Below are 12,672 nucleotides of genomic sequence, written 5' to 3'. Positions count from 1 at the left end.
AGTTTGTGCACAAGTAATTGTTTTTCAACCACATCCTATTATCATCACTGTGATTCCTCATCCAAATTAGCTACCAAAACAGATTTCTGGTTCAGCTTCAGGTGTTGGTTTTAACAGTCATAAGAAGTTTTAAAGTAACCTAAAGGATTTCCATAGAAGAGCTCCAACGAAACTTGCTAGAATCATTGTAGAAATTATTTTTTGTTGTTGTTGTTCAGTAATAAAATTGAAAATAAGTGTAATGAATCTCAAAAATATTGAGTACAGTTCTCAAGTATTTTTTAGAGTAAGAAGGAGAATCAAATACAATATTCACAGTTCCTTTGAGACACTGATACTTATCACCCTTTTATTCGTAAGTATGAGGATTACACAATTCAAGAAGTCTAAGATGAAAGATCTGAGTTTTCTGTTCAAGGAAACCAAAATCCAATTCTTTCAAATTCCAGGAAAATGCTTCCATTGCCATAACAGAGGATATTCTAGCACACAGTGTTCCTGAAGTTTTATAGAAGCATTTAAGCATTTGGAAGAGAACAGGCTGAAAAACCTAACTCACTCTGAGCTGAATGACTCCATTAAAAGTTTATTTTAACCACTGATCAGAGATTTAAATCAAAGCCTTGTACAATTGTTCCTTCACTTCTAGGTCACAAAATTGTACCGAAAGGGTTTTCCTAAAAGGAGTTTTTTCTGTCGTCCATTGATATACTTCAGTTCCACCCAAAACAGGTAAATAGAGCCAAGCACGGCCATCAGCTGATTCTCCCATTTCCTGGACAAACAAAAATAAAAATCCACCCGGACTCCAACTCAGTGAAAAATGAATTAAGAAAGCTTAACTATAAGTTATTATATATTTGATGAGTACCACTCCTCAAAATAGTCCAGTGACCAAATCTCTCTGTTAGGAAATAGGAAACTGGCCTTCCTTTCAGAGGAAGGTGGTAAACTCAAATTTTCTGCATCCTCAGCAAGAGTGTTAAGCACTGAGATGCTGAGAACAATTTCTCTTTTAAATTTATCAGGAGACGAAAACTTACCAAAGACCCTCTACACCCAACAATCTACCAGGGCATGAGGAAGGCACTCGATGATCTTAGGCCTATAGGCAGAACTCACATCCCTGTTCACTACAGAAGAAATTGTGCAGGTTCCTATCTCAGCAGAACTCTTCTGGGGATTCATGAGATTTACCTCTGTAACTTCAAGCAGCTACACATTACATTATGGAACTGAACAAAGCAGAAGGGAATTACCTAGGCATGACGGCGTTCACTCTTCATCCCTAAGAGAACACAAGGATGAACTGAACAGCTAGCAGCCCTAAGCTTCCACTTGAGAAGCTACCTGGCATTTACAGAATGTGGAGTGAGGAACATGATGCCAACTGTTACTTAATATTAAAATAAAGATTTGTAAAATTAACATCTGCACTAGACAAATTAATACACTCTATAATGATGAACAGAAGTAGCTGATACATGAATACGTACTTTGGAGTTGGGAATAGACAACATGTTTTCTCAGAAATAATTTTTTGCCTTACGTGGCTCTTAAAAGCCTTCATAAGGGGTAAACATGCATGAATAAGGAAGAATTACTCCAGCACCTCTGAGAATACATTCTGAATACCTTTGGGTTCTATTATACTTACAAAAAAGAAATCCAGAAAACTAAGAAGATACAGTGTAGGAAAGAAGGTCTTCACGTGAAGAGACGACTGGTTTTAAGGGTAAGAAAAGGTGGACAGAACTGATTAGTTCATACAGCGGAAGAAGGACACCGTTGGAGGCTCATGAGATCTTTGTAGGCACTTTGCAGGTACTGTAGCCTACTCAGAAACAACCCAGAAAGACAAATGACAAAGCCTATCAACAATGTTCACATTACTCTCTCTACCAAAGTACCATTCAGTCAGCTCATCCACCTACCACAGATGACACACCACCACCTCCCAGATGCACATTCTATCTTTCTGCAACTCATCAGAATAGAAGTGAGCATCTCTTTTTGCCTACCCAGGAGTCTGGATAAAGCCTCACTGTGAGAGAAGCAAAGTGAACTCATTCTTTCACAACCGTTAGAATAAACACACTGCAATCAAACATCATAAAAAAGTTGTTATCACTCCATGAAATAGGTCTGAGTTTTTCTACAGAACTACAGACGTGCACCACAACACCTTTTATCACTCACAGATCTTCCACTGATCAATCAGGTGCTGCACTCACAAGTCTTCCAGTGAAGAAATGGTTTCCTCTTTCTTTTGACTTCCTATTTTAATGATGTAGGCCATCTACAACCTCTCAACACAGTGAGCCTGATATCGGCCTAGAGAGTTCAATTATCAAGTCTAAACCACTTAGCTGCCTCTCACTGGAAGCAGGAGACTTCCACCAGGATGCTGGAGCAGATTCTCTAGAGTTGAGGATTCCCATCTCTTCAGCGCACTGCTCAGTGGTCACTGCCAAAGCTGCTGACTTTGAGGACAACAGCATACAGGTCTCTCACTTAGCAAGTCTCCACACAGAAGCACTACAAACCCCTCGTGTTTTACACACCTATCTGCAAAACCAGTAGCACTGCCAACGAACCTTTAACGTGGTGCTTGCATGTAAAAACACCTTTAAAATGTAAGGTAAAGAAAGAACTATGGAATTAGCTGGCATCAAAAGTTTGGCAAGTACATTACAACACATCCCAAATGTTCCCACGTTCTCATTCTAAAGAATTACATGCACATAAACAAAACACACTGGAAGGAACAAATCCATGTGGAAGTGTCATACTAGGACAGGTGCACAAATCAGTTTTGTGTTACACTGTCAGTAAGGATTGGGATACCGTGTCCGCAAACCAGATTTTGGAAGTGCAAGAACCCAAGATACGCAGATGTTTAAATTATAGAAAACTCAGCATCTCTGAATACTTTTCCAGACCTGCCTCCATGTTTCTTCATTCACACCAACTTAGCTGCAGGCAGCACAGGTCTTGAACATGAACTATGGAAGCAAGTGAAGAGTTTTTTCCTCTACCTTTAACAGGCTGCTGTATGTAGGCAATCATTTGCTAGTGGTTATCTCTTTTTAAGGATCAAGTGCTTCCATTTGGAGACGTGGCAAAACACAACAAACATCTGCAAGGAATTAAGAGGGATTTGCAGAAAAATATGAATCCTATTTTTAAAAAAATAACAATTTGAGCTATGCTTTGTTAAAAGTAAGCCTGTCTGCTACTCATTTGCTCTAAGGTTGCAAAAGCTGTCTGAAGAAAAAAAAAATTGCTTACACATTATAAATGACAGCACAAATCAGAAAAAACATCCACTAATGAGCAAAAGGCATTTACTGCCTGGTGCAACTGTAAATGCAGTAATATAATTCTTCTCCTCTTGGTTAGGGATAAAAAACTGCAAACAAGAACATGGGGAAAATTGAGAGGGCTATGTCCTTAAAGGAAAGCTTAGCATTCTCCCTTCCAAGTCTTAGGCTTCACATAACAGTGAGCAAGACTGGGATGAAAGAATGCGCTATAACACACCCTGAAGCTCAGAGTGAATACAGACTTCACCATTCTTATATTTGTCTTAGCAATCTACTCGTAACAACTACACCTTCCTATACCTGTATGCTCTTCAGCCTATGCTCCAAGGTGTATCCACCCGACCTTCCTTTGTACCAGGTCTTGTAAAGACCTGAAAGCAGGGATAGAAGGAGAGCGTTGTTTTATTTTAAATGAGAAAAAAGCTCTCATTTGCAGCAATGAGTTACAATATTCTCCCCAAGATTCTCCTGCTTGTAAATACTTATTCAGCAATGTTTTTCTTCACTACATCAATGCATTCCATAAGTCTTTAATAAAGCAGAGTGCAGGCTCCTAGTGACCTATGCTTTACACTCTCACTGTACCTCCTCAAGCCACACTGGCAAAGGCTACAAATCATGTAACTAGGAAAAGTAAATAAAGTAGTATTTACTAAAAACCATGTCCTAAAACAACTGGATAACATATTTGGTGTTTGTTATAACAGAAGGTAGAAGTCCACTCAAGTTCTTCCTAAGCACCAGACTCCTGAGGGCAGCAGGAAACAACACACCCACTTGCTTGATGAGATGCTACCAACTGTCATTCTTTTCAGAATACTTTAAAGCACTACCTTTTAAGAAAATAGTCCATTTAGGGAGATGACAAGCACAATGCAAGTTATCCTCAGTTATAACAACTTATGAAGTCTAGGAATTCCCACATCATTTATGTCCGGAGACATAAATGACACAGAATGACAAAAGGCCTCCAGACATCCCTGGAGGTGCTCAAGACCAGGTTGGATGGGGACCAGGGCAGCCTGGTCTAGTATTACATACAGAGGTTGGCAGCTCTGCCTGTGGCAAGGGCGTGGAGCTTGATTATCCTTGAGGTCCCTTCCAATTCTATGATTCTGTCTTGCTCGGAGAGAGTGCTCAGCCTTTGAGTATGGCTCTCATCCTTCTTTTCTACAGCAACGGAAGCAAGTGGGAGGGAGTCCAACAAAAAATGGCTCTGTGAAGCCACTGGAAATCTCACTTATGCACACTTCAAATGAGAAATGCCATAAACTAATTCCCTCTGCATACCTTTTTATTTTAAACCTAGGTAGAACAGTGTTATCTGTGCAATTCCCTGTTGAGTGATTTCCAGACACTCCATTCCAATAGATAAAATTGTTTTAAAAGCTTGTAACTATTATGCATAAATAAAGCACATAAATAAATTGCGTTCATGTGATTATGCCAAAAAGATTTTCCTTACTTGTACCACAAAACACGTTAAGAGGAAACAGAATTCTCCCATAGCATCAGCAATCTAGTATCTTAGTTAAGACATTTGATTACAAGGTCATAGTCTGCATTTCTTAATCCAAATTTCATAGAATAGAATACATCACACTAAGTATTCAGATTATATATTAACTATAAGAGCCGCTCTAAAAATAAGTATTATTTTGAGTATTCTGTACCCAATATACTTTAACCATTCTTTAATTAGCAGAGATCGATTAACTAGAAGCTATTCCAATAAATCATGAATGAAAAATAATTTTGACATTAATTCTCTTATGAACACGGCATTTTGCACCACAACAAAAGGTTTGTCTTAATACATTAAAGCCCTGCCACATAAATAATGACAACTCCATCTTGCAGATTCAGGGCACTTTATAAAATATTTCCCATATCCTTCCATTTGCTTCCATAAATCAGAGAGTGACTCAGAGAACTTATCTCCTTCCAAGAAGTTGTTACCTCTAATTTCTCTCACCCTGAAGTCACAGATTGTTCTCATGTTCCTCCAGACCTTTCCCCTTCTGTAGGGAGAAGGGCTTTCATCCCCTAACTCTCCATCTCTCAAATCCCAACCTGACTGGATTTAAAGTTAATTACATCTCAGGTCCTGCACAGTAGTGACGGGAAAAAGAAAGGGGAAGGTAAGCCAAACCACCACATTCAATCTCTTATTTTCATGTCAAATTCATCAGCTGTATCTCACCTAGAGAACTGACAGCAGGAAGGCTCATTCTCTGGCAACAGACATCAATTAGTGTTGTCTGGCCATGTTTGCACTTTTAAATTGCCACCAATCTAAACAGGGTGGCTCTATTTAAGCCACTATAAATGTCCAAATGGTTCTTTGACTGCACTCTCTAGGACAGCTTTAGTGAATAGAAGCCAAAAGCGTGTCAGGAACTGTTCTAGTAATTTAGCAGCATAGATGATCACTCTTGTAAGCCTTCCTGTTACATACAGCAATAGTGTCAGTGTCATCTCTCAGCACATGCAGTCTACCACGGCTCACTCGGCGGCTTCCTGCAAACCACCTGGCTACTGATTTCACCATCACAAAAATAAAAAGTGGAGAACACAGGACGTCTTAAAGATCCATTTCTAATCAACAAAAGCTTTCAAACTGTACAATAATTACAATTTCATGTTCACTGCCTGTTACCATGACAGGACTGTGGTTTAAGCCATCTACATACACTTACTATCTACTTTTATAGTTTGCACACATGTGCACAAACACACAAGATATGCAAGTTTTTTCAGTTTATAATGATTGTTCCTGGGATAATTTTAAACAGTCTTTTTATCACCCATATGTGCATTCATCAGATTCACTATCACACAGCTTCTCCCTAGCAAGCATAGATCGGCATGTGTGCACATCCTCAGAAGCACGTAAGAACGTACGTGGTCCAAGAGTCAAAAATGATGTGGAAATAAAAGCTTTCAAAGACACTGAAAACAATTACCACATACAGCAGTGAGCTACTGAATGCAATCTATTAAAAGCATGACAGATAAACAGGTGGCTTAGCAAAAAGAGATTTAGAAAAACTACCCCCTCACCAGAGAAAACAAGAACGGAATGGAAGACCGACAGTGCCATCTAGTGACAACACCATTTTTACTGATAAATGGGGTCTCTGCAGGTGCTTAAAACAAAATTTAAAGCTGAAGCATCAGAAAATGTCCAAGGAATCACACTGGGGCACGGCACTAAGTTATAAATATTTAAAATACTATTGTTATTTTCAAGAACTTTATGATTAACTTAATCACGATGACACAATTCTGGTAAATGACTGCCAGAAATTACTTGGCCCCTCTTTCATCAAGGCTGTACCCTCTGCCATCCATGGTATGCTTTCATTCACTCAATTTTAAATACCTCCTGTGAGGTACACGCTATACCCTCTTTCTACGCAGTCTATTCTAATATTTCCCTCTGGCACTTTAAGCAAATATTTTTCTTACATTCCACATTTATCTTTTTAATCCTGATAAAAATGCTTTCTCTCGTTCCTTTTCAAAAACCTTTTACACACACAACAATTTCCTCCTCCTTCACAGCCTTATTTGCCTAACAATGCCAATTTGTTAGTCATTCTCCATTATCACAGCTAACAGACTTTCTGTTCTTTGTCTGCTCTCTTTTAGACTCAGTCCAGTTTGTCCACATCATTACTCAAAAGCAAGCCAGTAAAACGAACACAGTAATCCAGCTAGGCATTGCTGATATGAGCTAGAAAATTAGTTAATGTACCCAATGTGCAATAACAGGTAATGAAGTTCGTAAAAGCCCAGATACAGTTCAGATCTAGAAAATGGATTACCGTTTCCTCAACTGCACAAATCTCTTCCCAAAAGAGATTCCAAAAAGAAGATACATGAGACTGTTCCGTTCTCCAGAAATTAATATCAATTGTTACGTATCTCTGAGTTTTTGCACGCATGGTTGCATGATTGCTAATTTCAGTCACCAAAGAATGGTCCCAAAGAATTTTTTTTTTGGACATCCACTTCACAGCAGCCAATTTCTAACATCATTTTGGTTCTCCAATTCTTATAGGCATCCTACAATTACATTCTTAAGATAAAAATCTACAACTGTGGCCAGAAAATAAAACGTCTTTCACAAAATAAGTTTTTGAGCCACAACTGAAAAAAGGTCAAGCCTCTTTTCAAGTTCTTTAAGATTCAACTACTAAAGTTGGCAATGTAGGTGAGAGTATTTTCAATGCCATTGCATTCATTTTGTCTATAAAAGCCTTATTTAAACCTTTACAAAGACTTACATTATTTTCAGGTGTATTTCAAAAGACAACTGATCAAGTTCCTATTTAACACTGACTCCTCTTAACACAGTGGAAACTGACTTACCAAAGAGAAACAATGCTTAGTTAAGATTAGCATCTCTTCCACAAGTTTCATTTTTCATAGTTATTTCAGATCAACTTCTTAGGTAGATAACCCACAACCTTTGAATCCAATTTCATTTAAAATATGTTCCAAACACCATAAATTAAGATAAAAAGACTTTCTTTACACCTCTGAGAAATGAGAGTTTGCTCCTCCTCTTCTGTTGCCTACGATGTAACCTACTTTTGGTAAGCATACCACCCTCCAGCAGACTCTCACATCTTCTGCCAAAATGATCAAATGCCCACAGCCCACCTAGTACCTTCAGATGATCTTCAGAATACAGCTATACTGTTACTGTAAAAATCTCCCATACTGAAAATCAGACAAGACCTAATTAAAAAAAAATTAAGCACCTCAGTGTTTATTACTATTTTCAGTTCACACAATGCTTTCCTTTCATTTGTTCAGTTTGCCACTGAATTCTCAGTATATGGCAAGGAATTTTTTTTTAAGTGGAGATCCATCTTCCCAAAGCCAAAAAGAGATTTTCATTTTTATAGCAGCAATGCATTACGTAGAGAATATTATAAATTTAATCACCATTATGACATGCGTTACCCACCTTAGTCTCAAGTTATATGGCTAATATTTGGCAAAGCACTGTGTTGCATTACTGTTTAACACAAACATTTAAGTTACAAAAAGCACTAAGAAAAAAAAAAAATGTTGCTAAGTATAATTCATACAAGGTTAGCTACTGTTCATTTATGCAGTCTCCAACAATACTTAGTAATGTCATGAAATCCTAGCCTCCACTCACTTCCATGGAACAACAACCTCCCCCTGACTTCATCATTAAACTCAAGCCAGGAGCAAAACAAGTGTGTGAATGATTTCTAACAAGGCACTCACCCAGTAGTAACCATGACTTGAATATTTAAGCATGATAATTGTAGGAAAAGCAAGTTTTAATGCTTTAAAAACAAAGCAGAACAGGAGAATACACACTGGTTGGTTATTTTGCACTACGAACACTGTCAAGTCAAAGTATTTATGAGGTCAAGTCATAGAATCATGGAGTGGTTTAGGTTGGAAGGGACCTTTAAGATCACCTAGTTCCAACCCCCTGCTATACGCAGGAACACCTCCCTCTAGACCAGGTTGCTCGGAGCCCCATCCAGCCTGGCCTTCAATGTTTCCAGGGAGGGGGCATCCACAACCTCACTGGGCAACTGTTCCAGTGTCTCACCACCCCCACAGCAAACAATTTCTTCCTATTACCTAGTCTAAATCTACCCTCTTCCAGTTTAAAGCCATTTCTCCATGTCCTGTTGCAACAAGCTCTTACAAAAAAGACCCTCCCCAGCTTTCCTGTAGGCCCCCTTCATGTACTGGAATGAAAGGTATTTACAAGGAAAAGCCACCATCAGTGGCAGACCAAAGACCACGAGTGTTAAAACTCTGGGTAGAGGGTGCTCAGTACCACATAAGAAACATGACTTTGTTGTCAAGCACTGCATAAAATTGGTTAGCGTAAGGACACAGTCAAAAGGAAAGTGAAGGAGTAATATTTGACAGATGCATTAAGTTATATTATGGTGCCAATTCTTACATTCTGTATCGATCTTTTGAGATTTAAACGTGTGCAAACCAATAACGAAGTTCATGTTTAACAAAATCATTGGTGTTTTCACCCCTAATTAAAGAGCAGATCGAGCAGGTTACCTCATGCGCAGTATCCCAATGAGAGTAGCAGCGAGCTCGGAGGACATTCTTCCCATGATACAGCAGCGACTCAAGCAGGCCAGCAGGCTGGCGGGCAGGCAGGGGAGGAAGTACACCAGCTGCACCAGCCGCCGCTGGGCCTCGGCTGGGAGAAGAACCAGAGTGCCATCTAGTGGGTCTGAAACAACACAAAGAATGAATTACAAACTAGGTACAAAATACACTTTAGATTCTTCTAAAGTAGCTAATAAACTTAAATGTAATAAAATTTGGAAGATTCTATCTTTTGATATTTAAATATGTGGAAATCCGTTCTCTCCCATTTCTGATTTCACGTCTTCAAGAGGAAGCAGCACAAGCTTATCTTCAAACTGGAACCAAACTAGACCACTTGATGTGCATTGGTCAAAAGAATTAACTAAATATATCACAATACTTTCAACAAAATTGCCAGAAAACATCACAACACAACTGCAGAGAAATATATATATATATTTTTTTTTAGCAGAATACTTTACAGGCGCAATACATTAATGGAAGAAAAAATCTTTGGGAAATTTTGGCAAGTGTATTTAAAAATGTCAAATTTCAAACTTCTTGAAATACACAAAAAACTCTATGAGATTAAAGCCCTGCTAACTTTGACCAATCACTCTGCCACTCTGACAAGTGACATACGTGGTGCCATGGTTCCATTCAATCTACGTTGCAAGACTCTGAATAGATCTCCCCACACATGCAGTACAGATGATATTCACCTAGAAAATCTGTATATTTTCAACATACTGTAACTCCTGCCAAGTGACTGAAAAAACGCAGTATGCTGTAGTGCAAAGTCTTACCATATATTTGAACAGCAGTGGCTTGTAAACTTTGCAGTAGTTCCTTGTTCGAACGAGAAGCAGCAGAATGGATGATATCGATCAGCTGATTCGAAAGCTCGGGGTTTCTCAGGCCAAGCAGAGCAAGCTGCTGAGGCAAGCCAGCCAACCAGCGAGATAAAACTTTACTTCGACTTCTAAAGAAAGGGAGCAAAAAATAACACAACCCTTTACCCTTCCTAGTCTTGACTGAACTGCTTTAACGTTAGGTATAATTACATTACAACCAACTGCGATAAGATGATTTGTTTATAATAAATATATTAATATTTCATGTGAAGAGCTGAGCACACTGACATGCTATGGGGGTTATAATAAAGGTATTTATTTGATCCATAGTGCATACATACTTTTAACTCTTCTTGAAAGTATTTCTTTGAACTGTAGGCCAGCAAGGCAACATCCCCACTTCTCCTGAGTTTTATCTTTTTATATTTAATGAATTATGAATCAAGCTAAAAATTCACTGTGATTACTACAGCCTGAATACCACTGAACTCCCCAGTCAAGCTCTTACTCTTCTTACCAAATTTTCAAATTCAATTCTACCTTACTGACATCTTGCTTTTCAATTCAGGTCCATCTTAAAATAGAATGACAAACTAGAACTCACTGCTTTGAGTAGGAGTTGATAACATTATTCTAGTTCATTTTCTTTTCCTATCCAACTACCACAGCAAATCAAGCATTTATGTCAGCCATAATGAAGTTCTTCATCTTCTCCCCATGTTGAAGATCCAAAACTTCTTTTTCATCTACTTTCAATTCTTAATCAAATGACGATTAAAAAGCAACGATATTAAAAAATGAGACTAAAATAGTTTTCTAAAGCAAATCCAAAAGTTATTACCTCCCCCCAAAAAAATATTAACCTGAGTGACCTGAAAATACTGCTTTGCCTCTTTAGACTTTATTATATTTCTATTTATATTAAACATAATACTGTAAATACTGAGATTAATGAATATTTTTAGATAGGTCTTTTACTTACACTGTCTAAATTTGAAAGTAATTTTTTCAAGTGCAATTTAATTATTAATGCAATAATTAAATTAAGGATTCCTGTATCCTATTTGTCTTCTCATTGAATTCCTATGGCATGCAGACAAATTACCTCAACCATGACTCTCCTAAAGGTGCAGTTATTCAAAGACATTCACTCTCTTAACAGATTTGTTACCTCCAGATATACAAAATCATACCAGAAACTTTGACCAAACCACATATGTAATTCTTCTCCCTAACCCCAAGCTATTCACAGCCAAGTCATTTATTTTCCCCGTGAACATTAACACAAAGCTGAACATTGCAAATATAGAAAACACTGTAAAATGGAATTATAAGGGATAACTGGAAGAATAATTTAGTTCAATTTGCACAATTAGCAGTTAGAAAAAGGAAATTAGACACAAAAATCAGGATGGAGAATCAGAATGTTTACAGAGAAACTTCCTGTTACTGAAAAAGTCACCATTCCACATAGAGGACTGAAAAGGAGAACAGCAGGAAAACGACTGCTGCTCATGACATCTAAAGGTAGAAAGGCGAAGCCTCCCAGGCATTAGATGGTTGTACGAAACTGCAGATGAGATGTTTTGAGACTTCCAGTAAGCACAGATAAAAGCGGTTATGTGAGTATGAAAAAAAAAAGTCATCTCCTTTTCACTACAGATAAAAAAGAAAAGAAAAATGGGATGTTCCCAAGTTCTTTTTTCCCCATCTTTCAAACTCCCTCCTTTATTTCCTACTGTTAAAATAGTAATGCTACATTTCTGTCTCTACATCTAATTATCTGTATTCAGACCTGCCCATTTTACAAGACTTAGAGTAGAAGAGCTGCAGAAAAGAATTCCCAAAGACTGACTCCACTAATTAACAACAACATTTCTGGGAGTGCTGAGGTTTGATTTTTGTCTAGCAACAGAAGCAGATATTGTGGATCTGATCATACATCCTTTTACAGATGTCAAGACTGATGCAGACTGATCTGTATTTAAGGATTTTACATAGCTGGAATGAGGTGAGTTGACAAGTCTCAAACTTTCTAGAATAATTTAGACAAATCTTACACTGAAAAAGTCTAACAGCAACATAGAGAATAATTTCCTCTTACCTGAAGTAATTCTGGTACCTAATAGATTGAAGAAACTGGGAGTCAAAAGAACAAGAATATTTTCTTAACCCTAGTCTCTTCAGAGCCACTCATCCAAAGTGATCAAAGAAAAATATTTTTATTAAAGAAGAATAACACACTGGGCTAGACGTGCACTAACAGAACCACTTCAGTCCCAAGTCCATGACCTCAGGCTGGAATAATGGACATGGGTCCATTGCTATAGGTACAGAGCACTGACAACATAGGGAAGACTACCACACAATCA

The 12,672-nt window shown here is 38.0% G+C and overlaps 1 protein-coding gene across 1 annotated transcript in view; it reads right to left on the bottom strand.

Annotated features, from left to right (window-relative positions):
• Positions 1–12,672, bottom strand: part of TEX10 (testis expressed 10) — a 50,702-nt gene that overhangs the window by 18,555 nt on the left and 19,475 nt on the right. Inside the window, exons 8-9 of the mRNA XM_085220622.1 lie at positions 10,253–10,428; positions 9,411–9,588 (exon numbers count right to left, since the gene is read on the bottom strand). Of these exons, the coding sequence (XP_085076748.1) occupies positions 9,411–9,588; positions 10,253–10,428 (354 nt within the window). The remainder of the gene's footprint in view (positions 1–9,410; positions 9,589–10,252; positions 10,429–12,672) is intronic.

Source organism: Meleagris gallopavo, chromosome 3 (genome assembly GCF_905368555.1).
Source record: "Meleagris gallopavo chromosome 3, MGAL_WU_HG_1.1, whole genome shotgun sequence".
NCBI lineage: Eukaryota > Metazoa > Chordata > Aves > Galliformes > Phasianidae > Meleagris > Meleagris gallopavo.
Note: the sequence above shows the minus strand (reverse complement) of the source record. Positions and strands in the feature narration are given on the sequence as shown.